Raw genomic sequence first — 21,495 nt, 5'->3', positions numbered from 1 at the left:
GACGCACAACATCGCCATTCTCTATTGTCTGGGTGGGAGTCAGACACACATCTCTACTACATAGCTTCATAACCATCACTTTCGAAAAGCAGCTTTGTCCAGTTGACTTTGAATATGACTGACTGCATTACTGTTCAAAGGCTGATTGAATCAGGAGCCTTATAAATGAATAGTCTCCTATGTTGTGCAGCTGATAGCCACGACACTGAATGAGTGGCATGTTTTGCACGGGTGAGATTGCGATCGCATGTTGGCCTTATTATAGTTGGAGGGTGCTGTTGTATGCATGGATCACATGCACATCACTGCTCAAAGGTCAAGGAGTGTTGAGTGTATGTGCAGCACTTGTGAAATTCAACAGGCATGACAATGCAATGTACTGTAGTAGGAGAGTGATTTCAAAACGGTCCCATTCTTTCTGAACTCACCAATTCAGCCAGGGAGAAAAATTGACTAGAAACATTCTCCAGCATTAGAAATATTTTGACTTAAAAAAAAAAAAAAAAAGGTTTCATATTGGTTGTTAGAAATCAAATTCATACTATGGCTATTGCATTTTGGAAACTAGATAAGGCCAGACAAAATTGATTCACTGTTTAACGGATTTTCCCCCCAGAAAAGTGAGTCAAGCGAGCGAAAAAGTAAATAAAAAAGGAATGAGGAATAACAGTACTTTACCACATTGTCCATGGCTATATGGACATGAACAACAGGCGAAATATCCATATCAGACTGATTTTCAGATTATTATTATAAATACACAAATTAACATTAATGAACATTTTTCACATAGGATGGATAATAGAATGCAATATTCATATCCAAAAATGATTGGATAAAAAGTAACGTATGAATGTATTATCAGTTCATTAATCTACTTAATTGTAAAGCCTAATAAATTCAAGAATGATTGACAAATAATTGTAATCAAATTAAAATGTTGATGCTAATAATGAGTTCATTACCTGAATGCATCTCTATAGCCTAGGCGTCAACAAAATATGTGTACATAGATGATTAGACCTATCATAGACCAGGCCTTGTAGAAAGAGGTCTGACAAATTAATGTAGCACTGAAAAAAATTCATCAATCCAACCATAGAGTACAATCTTTAATCATAAAAACTGTTGTTTATAACATGCACAATTAGAAGCATCAATCTACAGTTGAAGTCGGAAGTTTACATACACCTTAGCCAAACACATTTCAACTCAGTTTTTCACAATACCTGACATTTAATCCTAGTAAAAATTCCCAGTCTTAGGTCAGTTAGGATCACCGCGTTTTAAGAATGTGCAATGTCAGAATAATAGAAGAGAGAATGATTTAATTCAGCTTTTATTTCTTTCATCACATTCCCAGTGGGTCAGAAGTTTACATTAGTATTTGGTAGCATTGCCTTATAATTGTTTAACTTGGGCAAACGTTTCGGGTAGCCTTCCACAAGCTTCCCACAATAAGTTGGGTGAATTTTGGCCCATTCTTCCTGACAGAGCTGGTGTAACTGAGTCAGGTTTGTAGGCCTCCTTGCTCGCACACACTCTTTCAGTTCTGCCCACAAATTCTCTATGGGATTGAGGTCAGGGCTTTGTGATGGCCACTCCAACACCTTGACTTTGTTGTCCTTAAGCCATTTTGCCACAACTTTGGAAGTATGCTTGGGGTCATTGTCCATTTGGAAGTCCCATTTGCGACCAAGCTTTAACTCCCTGACTGATGTCTTGAGATGTTGCTTCAATATATCCACATAATTTTCCTACCTCATGATGCCATCTATTTTGTGAAGTGCACCAGTCCCTCCTGCAGCAAAGCACATCCACAACATGATGCTGCCACCCCCGTGCTTCACGGTTGGCATGGTGTTCTTCGGCTTGCAAGCCTCCCCCTTTTTCCTCCAAACATAACGATGGTCATTATGGCCAAACAGTTCTATTTTTGTTTCATCAGACCAGAGGACATTTCTCCAAAAAGTACGATCTTTGTCCCCATGTGCAATTGCAAACCGTAGTCTGGCTTTTTTTTGGCGGTTTTGGAGCAGTGGCTTCTTCCTTGCTGAGCGGCCTTTCAAGTTATGTCGATATAGGACTCGTTTTACTGTGGATATAGATACTTTTGTACCTGTTTCCTCCAGCATCTTCACAAGGTCCTTTGCTGTTCTTCTGGGATTGATTTGCACTTTTCGCACCAAAGTACATTCATCTCTAGGAGACAGAAGGCGTCTCCTTCCTGAGCGGTATGATGGCTGCGTGGTCCCATGGTGTTTATACTTCCGTACTATTATTTGTACAGATGAACATGGTACCTTCAGGCGTATGGAAATTGCTCCCAAGGATGAACCAGACTTGTGGAGGTCTACAATTTTTTTTCTGAGGTCTTGGCGGATTTCTTTTGATTTTCCCATGATGTCAAGCAAAGAGGCACTGAGTTTGAAGGTAGGCCTTGAAATACATCCACAGGTACACCTCCAATTGACTCAAATGATGTCAATTAGCCTATCAGAAGCTTCTAAAGCCATGACATCATTTTCTGGAATTTTCCAAGCTGTTTAAAGGCACAGTCAACTTAGTGTATGTAAACTTCTGACCCACTGGAATTGTGATACAGTGAATTATAAGTGAAATAATCTGTCTGTAAACAATTGTTGGAAAAATTGTATATATACAGTTGAAGTCGGAAGTTTACATACACTTACGTTGGAGTCATTAAAACTCGTTTTTCAACCACTCCACAAATGTCTTGTTAACAAACTATAGTTTTGGCAAGTCGGGTAGGACATCTACTTTGTGCATGACAAGTACTTTTTGTCTTTAAATTGTAAAATTAAAAAGTAAAATTGTCTGTAAACAATTGTTGGACAATTTTTCCAACAATTTTTTCCTCTCCTCAGCAGCTTCCACTGCTATACAAAGTCTACAGATGTGAGCATGCTACTGAATGTGTTGAAATCCTGGGTCTTGGCTTTTCACCTACCCCTGCATCTCACTTCCAACACCTCACATTTGACTATCTATAGTATTAACATCAGATATTTTTCTTCACCCAACCATGTTAGAGATCGGCAAGGAAAATATAACTTCAAAGGTCCTTCATACAATTATTGATGTGGAGGACATTTCCCAGCTAACCTATTTCCTCATAAAAAGTGGGCACAATCCTGTAGTTTAATCCATTTTCAGGTGCTGATGTGGCATCACTCAACCTATTTCTGTCTCAGTGTAGACTCCCATTTCAAACTGTGAGAGGCTCACTTTGTGCAAAAGGTAATTCACATGTCCTTGACTCCATCCTCCTGTGTTCCTTGGCTCGCTGCGGGTGACTTTGCTCCTTAACGTTTATAGACGGGGCAGAGCTGCGTACCATGCCAACAACTGGTTATTTGCAGCCACATCTCACAGCGTTCACCAGCAAACAGACTTTCAGTGGAACCTTAGCTTTTTACTGGGGTTGCATCCCCAGGAAATGGAAGCAAGCTACAACACATCAAGGGCAAACATCTAAGTACATTGACTCCATTAAACCTTTTAAATAGGACAACTGCTGGCATACAGACTCTTGTAAAACCAGACCTGGCTCAGGGAAATGCTGATTGTATATATTTTGGGGCATTTACAGAGTATGCTAAAGGTTCAATGTGTGTTTTATTACTCATCACAATAAAGCCAAATGGCATTTCAGCAGTTCCTATAAAACGGGGCTTTCTGTTGGCCACATATCAGAGCGGTTGGGGGTAGATGCTGTGGATGGCATGCTGATGCATCATTCTAAATGAGGTACTGCATACACTGTGGGTAAGACTGCACAGGCAGGTTGAGGACAAGTGAAAGCCTCGCTGAAATGTTTCCCTAGTATTTAACCCCATACCGAGAAGAAAAAAGACTGGAGAACATTTGGAAAATGGGCCCTGAGCAATGTATTCAGTATTCATGATAATTCAATGATGGCAAAGCATCACCCCTCGCACATTCACAACCATCAAAGATAGTTTAATCTGCACAGTATGCAGTAAGAAAGGGGCGGCAGGTAGCCTAGTGGTTAGAAGGTTGGGCCAGGAACCCGAAAGGTTGCTGGATCAAATCCCCGAGCTGACAAGATAAAAATCTGTCCTTCTGCCCCTGAACAAGGCAGTTAACCCACTGTTCCTGGTAGGCTGTCGTTATAAATAAGAATTTGTTCTTAACTGACTTGCCTAGTTAAATTTAAAAAAATAACCCAGTAATGCTACTGTTATTCTAATGTAAAACTACACTCATTAGTGCAATCCCAAGTCAATGTCTCCTGGTGTAACTTTTTATATATTGGTACATCAGTGTATCATTGTTTGACAGTGAATTTTTGAATCCTTAAAAAAACAAGATATCGAAGAATTCATTAGGTTCCATTTAATGTAGATAGAACTTTCAGACTTTCAGCTGTGAGCTGGGACCATTCTGTGGGTGTAATTAAAATAAACCTCTGTGTCTTCAATAATCTGCCAACCTTAGAGCAGAAAGCAATTCAGTTCTCTTCATTCTAATCCTCCTTGGGCGACCTACCGGGCTCTTCATCTGAATTAGTCTCCCTACAGAAGAAGGAGAGGCTCCACAGCAAAGACCTCCTGAGCTTGTGCTGTGTGAGTTCCACATTGACGTTGGTCTTGTTAGGTAGCTAAATTAACCGTTTACTTCCTTAATCATGGCCAAGGGCCAAGCTCATTGACTTCTCTATTGAGTCTTCAGCTGGTGGGCATCATTTTGTAAGAGGAGAGGAGGAAAAGTGGTCAAAGGAAAGATTTATCTACTATAGGCTGTAGCGTAAATCATTGTACATAATGAAGGAGGAGAGCACCCCATTCCATATATAGTGCACTACTTTTGACCAGCCCCTGATCAAAAGTAATGGAATATAGGGAATAGGGTGCCATTTGGGAAACAGACATACTCCTTTCCTCATTTGTGTGATTAGAAATACATTTTGTAATCAATACGAGTGGTTCAATAATCAAATGCTTGTAATTGAAAAAGTGAAAATTCAAATGAGGATGCTAAAAATGTCAAACCTCTCCAATAAATTAGACTCATTTTCTTGCTGAATAATTAATGCTCTCAAATGAGTTTACTTCTTGAATCATTGGCCACAGTTTGCCAGAAAGAGGATGAAAGGATGAATAGAAAAGAAACTTGCCTGAAAGAGTTTTGAGAAATTGAAACATGACATATTTTAAGTAAGAAGATATCTCACACACAAAGTAAGGAGAGATTCCACCAAACCAGATCATTCTGTCACAGTGCATATGTTCCAGAAGCCCTAAAATATTCCCCTTTTTACTCTCAAAGAAGCCTGACGGTAAGTACACATAGCTCTATGTGGCGGAAAATGTATCTTGCCCTGTACCTCAGACAAATCATAAGTCAAATTCGAAGCTTTGGAAAACTGCACCATAATGCAAATGAAAGTAAAATGACTAAGCAACAGGCAATCAATATTAAGCCGCTAGATAAAAAAAACACATGAATATGAAGGATTATTCAACATTAGTCTGAATCTCTTGCCCAAACCTGGCAATGTAATTATGAAATATGCACATTTAGCAGAATCACTGAATGTTGAAAGAGTAGGTGGTTTAAACACATCAACTCTACTGAAAGGTCACATTTATTAAGTCATTCCCTAAAGAAATCATTGATAACGATCTTTTAACAACATTATATTCCCTGTATGGCTACCCTGATATTTCTAGGGAATCCAAAGAGATAAATCAATGCATTGTACTGAGAGAGCTCTTTTACTTCAGGATAGCTGTTGCGTTGTCCCAGTGGTACCAAATGATCAGAAATGAGACAGAAGTCTTCTTTTCCTGTGAGAATACCGTGATTCTTCAACGACATTCATCAGACCCAATTTTCCACTTTCACAATTGAGAAGGCACTTAACCATAGAGGAGAATGAGTCACTTTTTGACATAGCAATGTTACAGCACAATAAACACATGGGCAGTGCTTCCCTCCCACTCTCTTCTCTCCTCAAATACACAGAGATGCTTGTGAAGTGTTTGACCATTATTTCCCTCTTACAGTTTCCCCATTTCCTTTATACCTCAGACAGAGACGTTTAAAGTCCCACCAGCCAGGCTAACATGCCATGGCCAGACAGGATTGAATTGAGAAATCGCTTCCATTATCGCATATTTCTATTTGCTGTGCACTCCTGTTGACAAAGAGTCAAGATTGAAACGAGAACCCTTAGACTCTGTTCAATAGGCTGGTTACGTGACATGGTTGTTGCATGCATGTTGACTGGCAGAAGGTTAAGGTGGAATGACCTTTACTGGGTTTGCACTGCTTGGTAACACTACCCACACAGGAAAGGACTATTTGTTCTCATTGTCACTGGTCAGGGTTACAGGTATGGGTCTCGAGTAGACCATTAAAGGTACATTCCATATCCTTCTATCTATATTGATGCTGCTTCCACACATACCCACACACGACTACAGTATTAAATTGATGGAAGTGACCCAAGGTGGGTTAGCTAATGTGCTTTACCTAAGGCAAAGCATCTCAACATAGACAACTCTGCTTAATTGGTTCTGGTCTTATTGGCTAACCTTATTGGCTTTGCAGAGATACTTTCCTTCACTTGATAATCATTCATTATGTGGCCCTTAGCTCCCATATCCATTGTCCAGGGATTGATTGCTTGCTGTAAAAGCCAACTCTGAGCTAGGAGCATAATTGCTCTTTGTTTACTATAATGCATTCAGACATCTCTCCATTGATCTAGGCCAAAATACTGTTTGAATACCAAGCCAACCTAGCCTTTGTAATGTACTGAGCCCTGAGAGCCTTGAGTAGATGCTTGTTTTGTATTCTAAGCGTCAACTCTCAAAATTAATGGCAAGCTAGCTAATATCGGTCTGCCAAGAAGATGGTAAAGCTGATGGTAGTTTTGACCTCTATGCAAAGAGGGGAACGCAAACAAATCCTTTGCTAGGTAGTCGGGGATGCTCAATATACGCCTGACTATCAGTATATTTGTAATTGTAAAGTCTGATGCACCCATGTGAAGCTTGATAGATTTTATTTCTAGATGTCCCATCTTTTCTCCTAAATATGAGGGTCATGGTGAAAAATTGGGAGGTCATAAGTCACTTGGTGTACGGCCTGCGTGACTTCCTGATAATTGGTTTTGTGACCTCCCAAAGCCCTCAAGGAGTGAGTAATGGCCATTTTATAACACGTCAGAGATATTTCCTTTCCCTGACGAGGCATAACGGATTGAAGTGAAAGGTGCTATCCTGACAAACGCTGTAATAGACAACGGGATTTAAAGATCAACGCAGTGGGAAGAGAGGAGACAAGGAGGGGAAGAGAGGAGATTGAAGAGAGAGCAGGACTTGTATTAGGCACTGGAGGGATAACACAGGAAGTGTGACAGAGGCAGGGTCAAGCGCCTTCTTAACACTAGCCGAATATCTCAACGTAATTCAACACATTAAGAACACGTGTCAACACACTGTCGTCGCCATTTTTCATACACCGAGGCTGTTTGCTCTTTAGCCAAACACAATGTATACACCTATTGTGACAGCGGAGAGCTTACAAATAATCTGCCCCTTGTCAAGACATACGCGGCTGAGCTGAAAGTCTCTACAGTGTATCCTACATGTCACAATGATAGACAGCTATTTCTTATTACTCTGACAATGTTGTGTCGTGACCGAGGCTGTAGGCCGCTACTAACACAGTGTCAGTGTGTCACTACAACGCTTTACCACAGACAAAACTTTGATATTGAAAAATTAGATGGCAGTTGAGGTCTTTAAGACCAGTGTTTCTATGCATTTCAGACAATGTCATCTTGTCTGTGTGGGGGGGGGGGTTGAAGCCACCATTTATTCAAATGACAGCCCCAGCCCCAGCAGCATTAGTGTAGTGCTAGCTTGCCCTTTTTGTCCACTGGTTACAATCACCTCAGTGGTGTGGAGGGAGACTGATCATCTCCAGCTCTGTGATATGGGGCGTCGTCGGCGTTGGGAGCAAAAGGCTCCCGCAATTAAAGCAGCTGAATGAAACACTGTGCTCACAGGGTCTCATCAAGCGGCGTCCCATGTCGTTTCTGACATTTGAAAAATAGGCGCCCGCTTTCGCCCTCCCTCGCCGTTGAGCTCGCTCTCGCTCTCTGGCTTATCAGATGAGATGCTCCGACACTTCAGAGATCCCGACAATATCAGCTTCCCTGTCACTCAACACAGGCCCACGCCGTTACTCATTCAGCCACAACAACAAGCCCATCTCACAGAGAGTGGAGAACGAAGAGACACACAGAGAAACAGGCTTCGAATAAGAAGAGAGACAGACATGGGGAGAGGGGCCTGAGATTGATACTGAAGCCTCTGTGATAACGTTGTGAGCCAGACTGACAGATGTCTCGTGAATGATTTGCCAAGCATGACTGTTTCAACACAACAATTAGTCTAAGATCGCAATTCCGTGCGGCCATGGTCTCTGTGTGCCTTTAGGGCCTAACATTTAATGAGGCCAATTGATTCACTTCCCTCAAGGTGTTGGCCACTGTCAAAACTGGTCCATTTTATTACAGGGGCTAAGGCATTCACTATTCACAGAACTGAAAGCAAAACAAAAAATGGCTTTTTATACATGCACAGGCGTGAAACACGTGTAGTCTTTGGCAAAGAAAAAATTGATTGTCGAAAGAAGCGGAAATTGGAGCGAAGCACCTATCCTGGCTTAATGAATTGGATTCATCTATCAATGTGGACTTTGCTTTTTTGTTTAATTCGACATTGAAAGACTTGGATGAGGAAAAGCAAAGTGTTTTCCCTTCGTCGGTGCATCAGAGGAGCAGATCCCTCCGCCATAACTGATACCTCCTCCAATCGTCTTAAAATTACTTCTGACCAAATTGGCTCACCGGGTCTTCAATAGTGATTTCTCTAAAGATACGCATCTTTCCATTCTGTTATCTTCTTTGAACAGTAGCCATTGAAATGAACATTGAAGGCAGTGGGAGAGTGTCACGTTGGTATAAAGGGATCGGAGACAGGCGCAGGAATGTGTAATAGGGGTTTCTATTGACCCAAATTACAGCGTGCCGTGTAAAGGCACGGGGACGAAGACCAAACAAACACGTATACAAAACACAGGGTTGAGACCCAAACAAGAGCGAGGAGTACCTCGAATAAATAACACAAGTGCACAAACCCGTAATCATCTGCACAATACAAGTGGCACGAAAGCCAAAACAACACAGCACAGGTACTCACAGGACCAACGGACATTGTAACAATATTCGACAGCCCAACGGAAACCAAAGGGTACATTTAAACAATTACAATCAGTGGGAATGGGGACCAGGTGTGCGTAATGACACAGTTCCAGAGGGATCCGTGACAGAGAGGCTCAGGTAGAAAATAGAAATGAATGTCTGAAGACAGAGAGACAGGGAGAGAGAGAGCAATTTTCATCCCATCATGACAGAAATGCCAAACAACAGGAAAATAAATGGAAATTAAAATGGTGGGATCATATGGAGAATAAAACACACAAGGTATTTCCACTACTCCCATAATAGATCACGGCAGCAAAGCAGAGATGGCGTTGTTTAAACACGTAGGGTTTATGATAATTCTCCCACTTCATCAACAGGCTAAATTCAGAGAAGGGTAAATAATATCACGAAGAGCTTTACCATTAACCAGGCAAATACTACACAAAGGGGCTTTCACAGTGCCTGAGTGATAGGTGAAAATATGAAACTTACCGTTATGCCGTACGTCCCTTTAATCTTCTAGCTAATGGAACCGGGCCATGGCTCTTCTCTAAACAATTACACTCGCATTCAAAGACCCACTCGGAATCCCCAACCAAGAAAAAAAAAACCAGTACCATCAGAGGGCACTATGTAATTAAACAAGGTGTGATTCATTACAAGTGTCATTGAAAATATTCTCATAAGCACATCCCGATAGCTGTGTTAATAGTCTCATTTATTAAAGTGTATTCTGGCCCTGGGCACAGGACGCCTGTTGTGTGTCTGTACAGGTTGGAGGATGTGATGGAGGAGTGGAGGGGCTGTGGACTCCAACAGCTGTCTCCTCCAGTAAGAAAACATTATTCCTCCCAGTGTGTGTGTGTGTGTGTGTGTGTGTGTGTGTGTGTGTGTGTGTGTGTGTGTGTGTGTGTGTGTGTGTGTGTGTGTGTGTGTGTGTCTATGAGAGATGTCTTGCTGGATATGGGGGCCTGGACACAATTGTAAAGCTAAGGTTTGACAGTAAGTGGTGCTAGCCAGGAGTTCAGCCTGCTACATATACTGCAGCCCTATGGCACCTGTCATCGGAGGCACCCGTCAATGGCAAAGTTTGCTCCTTTCTACAGACCGAGTCCCCTTACAACTCCATAGAGCTGTGACTTTACTGCATATAAATGTGCAACTTTTAGTAGCAGCAATACAGTCGCACTGGCACTGACTCTGACAGTTCATATCAGGGTTACTTCAATTACTTTCGCATTAAACCATGTCCTTGTCCAACCACAGTCTGTGCACATGCTTTGAATAGAACAGTTAGTCATACCTTCATCATTCCTCATCAAACAGTTTTGTTAGAGTGAACGTGGAAGCTCTTCTGATTCATGGTCCTCCTCGGGTCGACTGGCTGGCTGTTCTTAGAGAATCTGGCCCCGGGGCTCTGAGGCGTCAGCCATGCTACTGTGTACCGGACACAGCTCATTTAGCCGCTTATCCAGCCATATGAAATGGCCGCCTCTCACTGTCCCCCCTTCCCCCCCCCCCGTCCCCCGTCCCCCCGTCCCCCGTCCCCCCCCCGTCCCCCAGGCTCTCCCCTGAACTCTGGTGGTGTGTGCTGGACCTCTGCTCTGTGGCTCTGTGCACTGCCTGGCCCCGACGCCACTGTTCTCCTCTCCTCTGCTCTCTCCTAGTGTGAAGGAAGAACAGAGAAATCTGCCTGGCAACATATCAGCGTCTTGCTGGCTGCACTCGTCATCTCCCAGAGGTTGACTGCAGATAATAACTGACAAGCAGCCATTCTTATAGACCAAAAAAAAATCATCACAGTAGCAGCACCAGTGAAAAAGAGGTTGGATGGCATGAGACCTACACAGTATATGTCAGTGTACTGTACATTTTTATGGTTAACCGCGATGGCTTCTGTACAGTAACAGTAGGTGTGAGTTTTATTTTCCACCATGGGAGAGTGCGCTGTGGCTCTTCTCATCCAGTGTTGCATTACACTAATAGGTTCATGCAGCAGACGATGGTGCAAAGCAACATGGTTGGACCTCGCCACGGTACGATGCTGAAGGTGAGACGGAGGACGTTAATCACCTAGAGTGTTAACCATAATCAGTGGTTCAACTCCCACACAGAGCTGTGTGATTACACTCCCAGAGCAACCTTACCTACCACAGCATGGTGCACCACTGTGCTACCGAGATGAATTTATCCCACATGGACCCCAATCAAGAATGTCTTAACTGATATTTTTCCACCGACTAGCTCAGAACATTAACACATTCTCCATAGATAATGACATCCTATGGTGGTGGGAACAGAGTGTAATTGCAGATGGGACGTGGCAAAAGAACAGTGAGACATCACAGTTTCGGCCGAACCTCACAACCCTAGAGCTGAAAATACCATATGGTCCCTCAGCTAAGTGCCACCTAGCCCAACAGTCTCATGTTGACAGTGTCACGGTGACCCCACTGCAAACTGCTTGGGCTGTCTTTATTACACTACTTTGGTAAAGGGTCACTGCGCCAATTAACATCTTATTTGTCTACCGTAGCTACTTGCCTGCCTGTCTGATGTTGACAGCAAAACAAAGACAGCTTCACTCAGACAACAAAGACAGGGAGGACTGGAGGAGAGGGGAGGAGTAGCATCAAAAGTGATTTCAAGCCTTCCTCAGTCCCATCCAAGGCAGGCTTCTTAGTACGACGCATTATTTAATGACTTTGAGACGGAGGCTTTCCTTATGGCGTAATGACGCGTACAGCCATACTAATGTCTGGGCTGGTTGTAAATGAACGGATGAGGCCCCTACATCAATTCTCCGCTTTGAGAGAAACCTCATTAGCAGAAGGTGCTGCTCTGTTGCTCTGACGCTAGAAAAGAGAGCAGCAGAATAACAGTGAGACTTGGGGAACGTCTTCTGTCGGAGCCAAGGAAGCTGCCTAAAAAAGAAGTCGGTGGGTGCGTGGATGACAGGGAAAATGCTTCCTCTGTAATCCTTATAATTATCTCTTTATTGTCATCATTGTGGTTCACACAAGGAGGCTCTTTCACTGCGGCCCATTTTCATAGATATTACTGAATTAGATTAACCTTCCAGGTTATTTTCATTAATACATATGAGATAAGAAATTATTACTTGGGTACTTTGTACCCTATCAAATGACTGTACTTCAATGAAAGAAGAGGGACAACCAAAAGTTGTGGATCGATTGTGTTCTTGTCTGGCAGAGGGGGAAGGAGAGAATAGGAGAGGAGGAGAAGAGAGAGGGCGGTTGTCTGCGCAGTTAACAGATCAAAGAGCCACTCATTCATTTTGGGGGAAAGATAATGAACCAGTCATTTCCTTCCCTGAGATTCTCATGTGAGGAAACAAAAGCCATTCATTATCCATTAAAGAGGTGCTGGGGAAAATTGACATTGTTGCCTCGTGCTGCCAGACACAATTAAACAGTCTTCCATCCACGTCGAACGTCTGAGATAGGAAAAGTGTGTTTGGGATGCAATTGTGCCTCGGAATGTTTCTTAGCCCAATTATGATGTCCGTCGCTAAGACTTCCAGTGCAACGCAAAGCCGCTTACAGAGGGTACTCCGCTTGAATGGAGTATGGGAGGTAATTTAGCAAATTGATTCTAAATTCAGCCCAATGCTTTCCACTAAGCTTGTAAAAAGCTACGCAAAGACAACAGCAGCCGTAAGCTTACAATACAAATGCATTATGGCAGCACGGCACAGTTATTATGGGAATACCGGTATGTGTAATGCTGTGCTATCGTTTCTAACTCCATGGTTTGTACAATGTCCAGTAGATACTGGACACTGTGGCCAGGTCTGCAGATTGAATGGCTGTAGACTTTGGCTCACAGCTATCAGTCATAATGACAAAACACGACACACCACTTCCCAAATGCCTCCACTACAGAAGCTAGTGCTCTGAACCACTCAGGTCCAGGTTTTACTTTATATAACAGTACATAACAGACTTTGGACATTAGCTTCGACATAAAACTTAATGGATTTGGTCTCTCTCCAAGCATATTTTAGCCTTTGAAATAAAAAGGTGCAGCGACTCTCGTTTTTATCCTCACAGAAACTTGTTTCTAGTCTATGCAAAAGTGACGTCGGTAACATTAAAAGATGGCACCTAAATATCAAGTATCAAACCATTGTATTATTTTTGGGCTCCATGCAGGCTGTGTAGTAATGAAGAAGCCCTCTAAATCCCCCCCGGTCATGCAGCTCAAAGGTTTTGCTGACACCGACACTCGTCTAGTCCCCTTCAATGTTTCAGGGAGAACTTAATTCAATCATTGTCATATTGATCCTGGCACCCAACATTCTCTTGACACCATGCTACTGAACCAACTCCTGTGTTTAGGAGACTAAGCGTTATTGAACTTGCAATAACTCCAATCATTTTCTACATAATATCTGACAGGCTGTAAGCATATTTCTCACTGGTGTTTGGAATTGTGTTTATGTATCTATTCTACTGTACTGCAAGAGAGACTCGCTGAACGTGTGATGGAATATACTGTAGACTCGACGCACAAACCTTGTTTGATGTGAGTGCAATAGTCCCTACAGTAGACAGATCGTATGATGCGCTAAAGGGAACAATGGTCATCCACCATCTCACGATTGTTTTCAATCAAAACAATGTAAGTGTTCGGTTTATGACTGAAACGCGTTTTCCAATGTGCAGAGTAAAATACATTGAGATGCGTATAAACCTGAGAAGTAGCCCTGAAATCTAATCCAAAATAGGTTGCACAGTGTCTGACAAGAGTTTAAGAATAGTTCTAACTCCAGGCAGGTAAAGTATCGGGTGGTTGTCTTTCACACACTGGCTGGAGAGAACGTGTTCTCCTGGGATCTATCTATGTGGAACCCTCGACATGATCATTGACACAGCAACAACACCCCGCTCTGTTACATCAACATTCCCCTAATTACACGCCATATATTAAGTCGTTCTGAAAAATCCTGGTGCATTGTGGGAATCTCCTGCTCACACTGAGAGCCTGAGGACTATAATTACAAGTGGCGGGAGCGAGAGAGGGAAAGAAAGATACACTGGGGACGGTTTTCCCTACACACACCACACACACACACATAAGCTCACACACAGAATACACACACACACACACACACACACACACACACACACACATGCATACTGACGCCACACACACACACACACACACACACACACACACACACACACACACACACACACACATACTGACGCCACACACACACACACACACACGTACACACACACACACACACACACACTCTGGAGGAGAATGGAGGGAAAACCAATCGTCAATAAGGGAATTGCGTTTCCTCTGCCACCCCCTGGGATGGCCTACTGCCAAGCCACTAAAAGCTGCCGCCAGGCCTAAGCCTGCACTTTTAGAAAGATGAAGAGTTGTTTTTCCCGTTGACAATTTTCTGCCTTATAATATTGCTGCAAGGCCATTAGTCACTACAGTAGTAGGCAGCTAGTAATACGAGACAAAATAATGTGTGTTTCACATCCCATTGGCATGTCTCAGCATTGATGACTGTGCACAGGCATACGATTAACTTCTTCATCCATACGATCAACTTCTTTATCCACAGGTAGACAGCCTCACTAAGCTGAAAACAATATGAACATTTCTGTGCAAAATATCGTGGTTCACCGGGGTATCATCATCATAGCCCAAATATAAAAGCCTCTTCATGTGAAACAAGGTCAGTGTACAGTCTTCCAACTCCAACAAAAAGAGTCCCACATGCCCAGAGCCTAGGCTCCATCCCGTCCCCCTGCTGAGATGAGAGGGAGTGTAGCGGGTAGACTAGCAGTCAGACTAGGTCTACATACAGGTAACTGCCAAAATCAAGGAAACACTTGAGTAGACAAGGGATACTAAGTATTTTGAAAGCAGGTTCTTTCTCACAGGTGTGGTTCCTGAGTTAATTAAGCAATTAACATCCCATCATGCTTAGGGTCATGTATAAAAATGCAGAGTTGCCCATTATTTTGGCTACCATGGTTAGAAGAAGAGATCTCAGTGACTTTGAAAGAGGGGTCTCAAAGGAGCATAGGGGGTTTAAAGGGTGTGTGTATGTGTCTTAGTCACCAGATCTCAACCCAATTGAACACTTATGGGAGATTCTGGAGCCGCGCAGCGTTGTCCACCACCATCAACAAAACACCAAACGATGGAACTTCTCGTGGAAGAATCGTGTCACATCCCTCCAATAGAGTTCCAGACACTTGTTAAATCTATGCCAAGGCACATTGAAGCTGTTCTGGTGGCCTACTATATTTACATAGGCCTACTATACTTACAGAGGTCTGCTATACTTACAGAGGTCTAATATACTTACAGAGGTCTACTATACTTACAGAGGTCTACTATACTTACAGAGGTCTGCTATACTTACAGAGGTCTAATATACTTACAGAGGTCTACTATACTTACAGAGGCCTACTATACTTACAGAGGTCTACTATACTTACAGAGGCCTACTATACTTACAGAGGCCTACTATACTTACAGAGGTCTGCTATACTTACAGAGGTCTAATATACTTACAGAGGTCTACTATACTTACAGAGGTCTACTATACTTACAGAGGTCTGCTATACTTACAGAGGTCTGCTATACTTACAGAGGTCTAATATACTTACAGAGGTCTACTATACTTACAGAGGTCTACTATACTTACAGATGTCTACTATACTTACAGAGGTCTAATATACTTACAGAGGTCTACTATACTTACAGAGGCCTACTATACTTACAGAGGCCTATTATAATTACAGAGGCCTACTATACTTACAGAGGCCTACTATACTTACAGAGGCCTATTATAATTACAGAGGCCTACTATACTTACAGAGGTCTACTATACTTACAGCCAGAAGGATCTGCAGGGAGCTGTGGGCCACCTCCACATACTGGTACTCCAGCAGACAACCTGCGATGCTGATGTAGCGGTGGTCCTCCGGGGCCCAGGACGGAGGGGGGGTGACCGGGGTCACCCTGCAGCCTGGACCGTTCTCCATCCACCAGGACCGGTGCATGGACATGTTGAAGGTCATGATCAGGTCACTGTCCTGCTGGCAGAAAGGAGAGGGGGGGGGGGTGAAATACGTATATATAGGTACTACTGTACTGTAGATCAGGTGTTTATGTGGAAAGGGGAAAACATTAATATTGAGGTGACATTCATATTGAGCTATTTTATATAGAAACGCTAGATAGTTGAGTACGTTTTGAGTATATCGACAATGGATTTTCTGTTGTAGGTGTTCAGCTACTACCGATGCCTTCCCCAGCCATAGTGGAGTCAGTGCAATTACGTGCTCAAGCTTAAGCACGATTACACCTCAGTCAGTCTGGCAGTGATTTAACAGCGTAGGTCAAACACCCAGCGCTCCACAATATTCTAATCAAGCTAAAATGTGTTCGTTGGCATGGAACAATGGCTAAAAGGGTGAAAAACCTCCCCTCTGTGACTTCTCTACGCTACCACTTCCCAACTTTTTAAAAAGGCTGCATTGCCTACAGGAGACTGAGATTCCAATTTAATGCAATGTGTATTTTACTTTGATTAAATAAGCCTATTACGAAATTTGTTTTAAAGAATCATCTATCATTCAAGAGTGGAAAAAGCATTGAGCTAGTGCTGCTTTGGTAATGTTTTCAGTTAAGTTAAAAGCTTTGCTTAACATTTTGCAACACAATTATTTATTCTGCCTCTTTCCCGGCATCTCGAGAAGGCTATTAATTCTGAGCAGAACAAGAGTACACAGAGAGTAAAACTGAGCCAACATGCTTTCAGCTTTTGCATGCCATTAATTCTACAATCAAGTGACGGAAGAAAGGGCTATTAAGGATCGAGTTTTTCTGTGCCATTTCCATTGCTAGCGATCCAAACTCCGGTGTACAAAAAGTAATTGTGAAACCCCAGGTCATTTGAGTCATCAAGCAGAGGATAATTCGAGTTGGTACTGAGAGAGAAGTGTGCTTGCACACATTCTTAAGCTAGAACGAATGAAGAGGGAATAAAACGTTGACAAAATCCATCCCAGAAATGGTCCTAGTAGCTCTCAAACCTCTACCCTGTTCTCACACCTACGAACACGTGTCTGAATATATTCGATGCACACGTTATCAGCCTGCGCTAAACTCTCCCTAAAGACCTGCATTTTGACATTTCAACTCACATTTAGGAGCACTGCTTAAATCAGACAAGTGTGCCTTCCAGCCCTAGCTGTAGTATTGCCCGCTCTGCGATGTATCAGTTATTTTAGCATAAAACCTTGGTATTTGGCATTGAGACAAACATTCCCTCTCACTTACAAAACCAAGTAACACCACCCAATTTACTTTCATCCTACCAACACTTGTCAACCAGCTCCCACTTTTCTTCTCTCCTGCAGAATGGAATGAGTCATCTGGGGGATTGGTGTCAGTGGCATTATTGCCTGTTGTTTAAAGGCCATATCAAGATCTACCATTCCTCTGCCTCAACAAATGGCGCCAGTGTTTTGTCCACAGCAGGATGTGGGTGTTGTGGTAAACTGCTTTTAATTCATCTTGAAATACGCATCAGTGGGAGACGTTTGGCTGGAGCCTTGCCAAACAACAAACCCACAGCATATTTTTGTTATCTGCTTGTTTGTCTCATTGAGGAGTGGGTATTGATGCAATAGGCTCTCTAATACAATCAGAAACGCAAGGCCTTATCCGGTAGGTCTAGTGCCAGACTGCTCAACTATTTCAGATTGTAATTACATTAAAACCCACATAATGGACAAACAAACACATGAAAGAAATGTTTGTAACTTACAGAGTACATGACCTGTGATAGAACAATAGCCTTCTCTTATGTGCAATCTTATGTACAGTCGTCCTAAACACGTTAGCCGGACTAGCACAACTCTGCCTATCCCCTAGCACCGAGAGCGGACCGGCTCGGTGCCTCACGCCGTACGACAGGTGTGTTCTCATGCCTCCTCGTATGAAGACAGACAAGTGGAACATAAAGACTGCGAGACGTGAATAGAAAGAGATGGGGGGGGGGCAGGTTGCAGCTGTCTACCTCTCTGTGTCTCCCTGCCTCTGTATCTGCTGTAATGAATGTCAGTCGTGCGGATGAACAACATCCATCATCAGTCAAATTGATAGAATAGAATGAGTGGCGAGAACAGCTCATCACTGTTCCATATGCAGTAATACAGGGCTGCTTTCCTTACTAGCAGCCAAACACCTCTCCACGACCCTCTGACTGACTGGCAGTGTGGTTCAGCATCATTTGGAACCAGTACAAGGACAGCGTGAGAGTTGGGTGTCACTGAGAGTTGACTGGTTGTTATTACTCTTCCTAAATAGTAAGGTGATGATGACTGGGCTTTTCCCAACGGTTGTTGTCCATACTTGATGACTGCAAAAGGATAGGCTAACACATCCCTGATAACAAAGTAGAAGAAACTAAGTCGCCAGAGGATACAAAAATGTGGAATAATTGAGAATCAGCCATATGCAGTATCTATCTTACATCTGAAGGGAACAAAGAAAAGTATTACAGGAGTTGCACGGAGGCTTTACTTTGCTCTCTACGTCCCCGTGGGTTTCATTTTTAGGGCTTTGTACTGTCTTGCTGTTTTATCAGCCAGAGAATCCTTCGAAAAACAGAATGAATTCAATTGAAATTGGCTACAACCTTTCGAATATTACATTGATTGAGCATTAAAAAGCAGTGACACTACAAGGGCCTACAAATTGGATGGGTACACTTTTACGAGAGTGGCATTTGAGTGAGTTATTCTGTAGATATATTTTAGACACCACCAGTACACTCCTGCAACACTACTTTCAAGGTCTAAAAGAAATATGCTTAGCTAGCCCTGGTTGGGGGGATTTGGTTGTTCGAACACAAAAGAGGGACAGTCACACTGTTAAGCACAACAGCCAGCTATGAAAGAGACACAGATGTTCCACTCTAAAGGAGTAGGAACATTTCTCATTCTTTCCATGGTAGCAGGGGTGCAAAATTCCCTGCAGTGCACAGGAAGGGATCAAGAGTGCAGCTTTTCTGTATTTAAAGACTTCAATCCAAATTCTAACTGGAAGACTGTTCTGACAAACACTAACAGGAAGGAAGAATGTCCTCTCTCTCCTTTCACAATATGCTAATTTAAAGTTGAATGCCTATCGAAGTGTGCATTCAAATACCACTAAACAATCCTGGGTGTGTCTTTGAATTTCATTCCTTGCACTCGTGGAAGTATGCAGAGGCAAGTGCTACACAGTGCTTAGTATGCTTTCTGTAGGAATGTTAGAGGGGTGACTGTAATCAGAACTGGAGAATGACATTGAGAGAAAGCAATCTGAAGGTATTTGGAAAGGATCAAGATCAATACCTATCATCAGCGAGCGAGTTGAAGAATTCAGACTGGTGTTTTCTTGGAATTTCCTTTGACAAGTACATGCTGAACCAATGGCTGATTACTACGACTAGGCTGATTGTGCAAGTGTACGTGGTACAAGGAGAACCAACAGAATACACTGAATTAGATTGAGAAATAATTGTCTCGCTAAGCAACAAAATACTTGTGTTTCCTACCGATTAAAATGAGTCATATTCAGAGAAAGTTGATATTTAAAACAAAGACTCTTAGTTGGTGTCAAGTGGCTTTCACGCAACATTAATTTCACCATGGGAAAGACGCATTAGTTCAGTGTGAACTTTAAGAATACTGAGGCTTGGTGGCTAATGAGGATGGAATAGCGAAGTGTCCTGTGTCCACAGATACACTTAAAGCAGAGCTACACACACACACTGTCAAACATCTTACATGATTATAAACACTATCCGAGGAATCCAGTTATCCTTTAATAACCTCCCATAACACAAAATGAAGGAGACCACACTAGCATGTAGTTACATTACTTGACATATAATTTAGTGGGATGGCAGTTAGCTTAGTAGTTAGAGCGTTGGGCCAGTAACTGAAAGATTGCTGGATCATTTGATCCTGAGCTGTAACCCTGAGCTGACAAGGTAAAATTCTGTTCTTCTGCCCCTGAACCAGGCAGTTAACCCACTGTTCCCCAGTTGGCCATCATTGTAAATAAGAATTTGTTCTTAACTGACTTGCCTAGTTAAATAATGATTAAATAAATAAAAAATAGTGGCTGGTGATTTTAATGCCGGAAAACTGAAATCCATTTCACCTCATTTCTACCACACACAGAGACGCATACAAGCTCTCCCCCACCCTCCATTTGGCAAATCGGACCATAACTCTGATTCCTGCTTACAAGAAAAAACTCAAACAGGAAGTACCAGTGACACGCTCAACATGGAAGTGGTCCGATGAAGTGGATGTTTCGCTAGCGCAGACTGGAATATGTTCTGGGATTAATCCGGTGGCATTGAGGAGTTGTCCCCACAGTGACCATAGGTACATATCCCAACCAGAAGCTGTGGATTACAGGCAACATCCGCTCTAATCCGAATGTTTATAAGAAATCACGCAACCCCCCCGACGAACCATCAGACAGGCAAAGCGTCAATACGACGCGTTCCGGATGACTGTATGATCACGCTCTCCGTAGCCGATGTGAGGGAGAACTTTAAACAGGTTAACATTCACAGAAGGATTACCAGGACGAGTACTCAGAGCATGCGCTGACAAGCTGGCCTCTCTCTGACTCAGTCTGTAATACCTACAGTACATGTTTCAAGCAAACCACCATAGTCCATGTGCCTAAGAACGCCAAGTTAACCTGTCTAAATGACTACCGCCCCATCGCACTCATATCTATAGCCATGAAATGCTGGTCATGGCTCATGTCAACACCATCATCTCAGAAACCCTGGACACACTCCAATTCACATATCGCCTCAACAGATCCACAGATGGCACAATCTCTATTGCACTTCACACTACCCTTTCCCACCTGGATAAAAGGAACACCTACGTGAGAATGCTGTTCATTGACTACAGTTCAGCGTTCAACACCATAGTGCCTTCCAAGCTCATCACTAAGCTAAGGACCCTGGGACTGAACACTTCCCTCTGCAACTGGATCCTGGACTTCCTGACGGGCCGGCCCCCAGGTGGTGAGGGTAGGCAACAACCCATCTGTAATGCTGACCCTCAACACGGGGGCCCCTCAGGGGTGTGTGCTCAGTCCCCTCTTGTACACCCTGTTCACCCACGACTGTGTGGCCG

At 43.0% G+C, this 21,495-nt stretch overlaps 1 protein-coding gene across 3 annotated transcripts in view; it reads right to left on the bottom strand.

Annotated features, from left to right (window-relative positions):
• The window catches only part of nkain2 (sodium/potassium transporting ATPase interacting 2), a 189,925-nt gene that overhangs the window by 19,908 nt on the left and 148,522 nt on the right, over nucleotides 1–21,495 (bottom strand). For 2 of the 3 annotated variants that reach the window (XM_029752315.1, XM_029752335.1), the window contains exon 4: nucleotides 16,165–16,368. In XM_029752315.1, the coding sequence (XP_029608175.1) occupies nucleotides 16,165–16,368 (204 nt within the window). The remainder of the gene's footprint in view (nucleotides 1–16,164; nucleotides 16,369–21,495) is intronic. The other variant, XM_029752325.1, reaches the window with a different exon arrangement.

Source organism: Salmo trutta, chromosome 1, assembly GCF_901001165.1.
Source record: "Salmo trutta chromosome 1, fSalTru1.1, whole genome shotgun sequence".
In the NCBI taxonomy this organism is placed as follows: Eukaryota; Metazoa; Chordata; class Actinopteri; order Salmoniformes; family Salmonidae; genus Salmo; species Salmo trutta.
The sequence above is the reverse complement of the archived record's forward strand: the minus strand, read 5'-3'. Positions and strand labels throughout refer to the sequence as shown.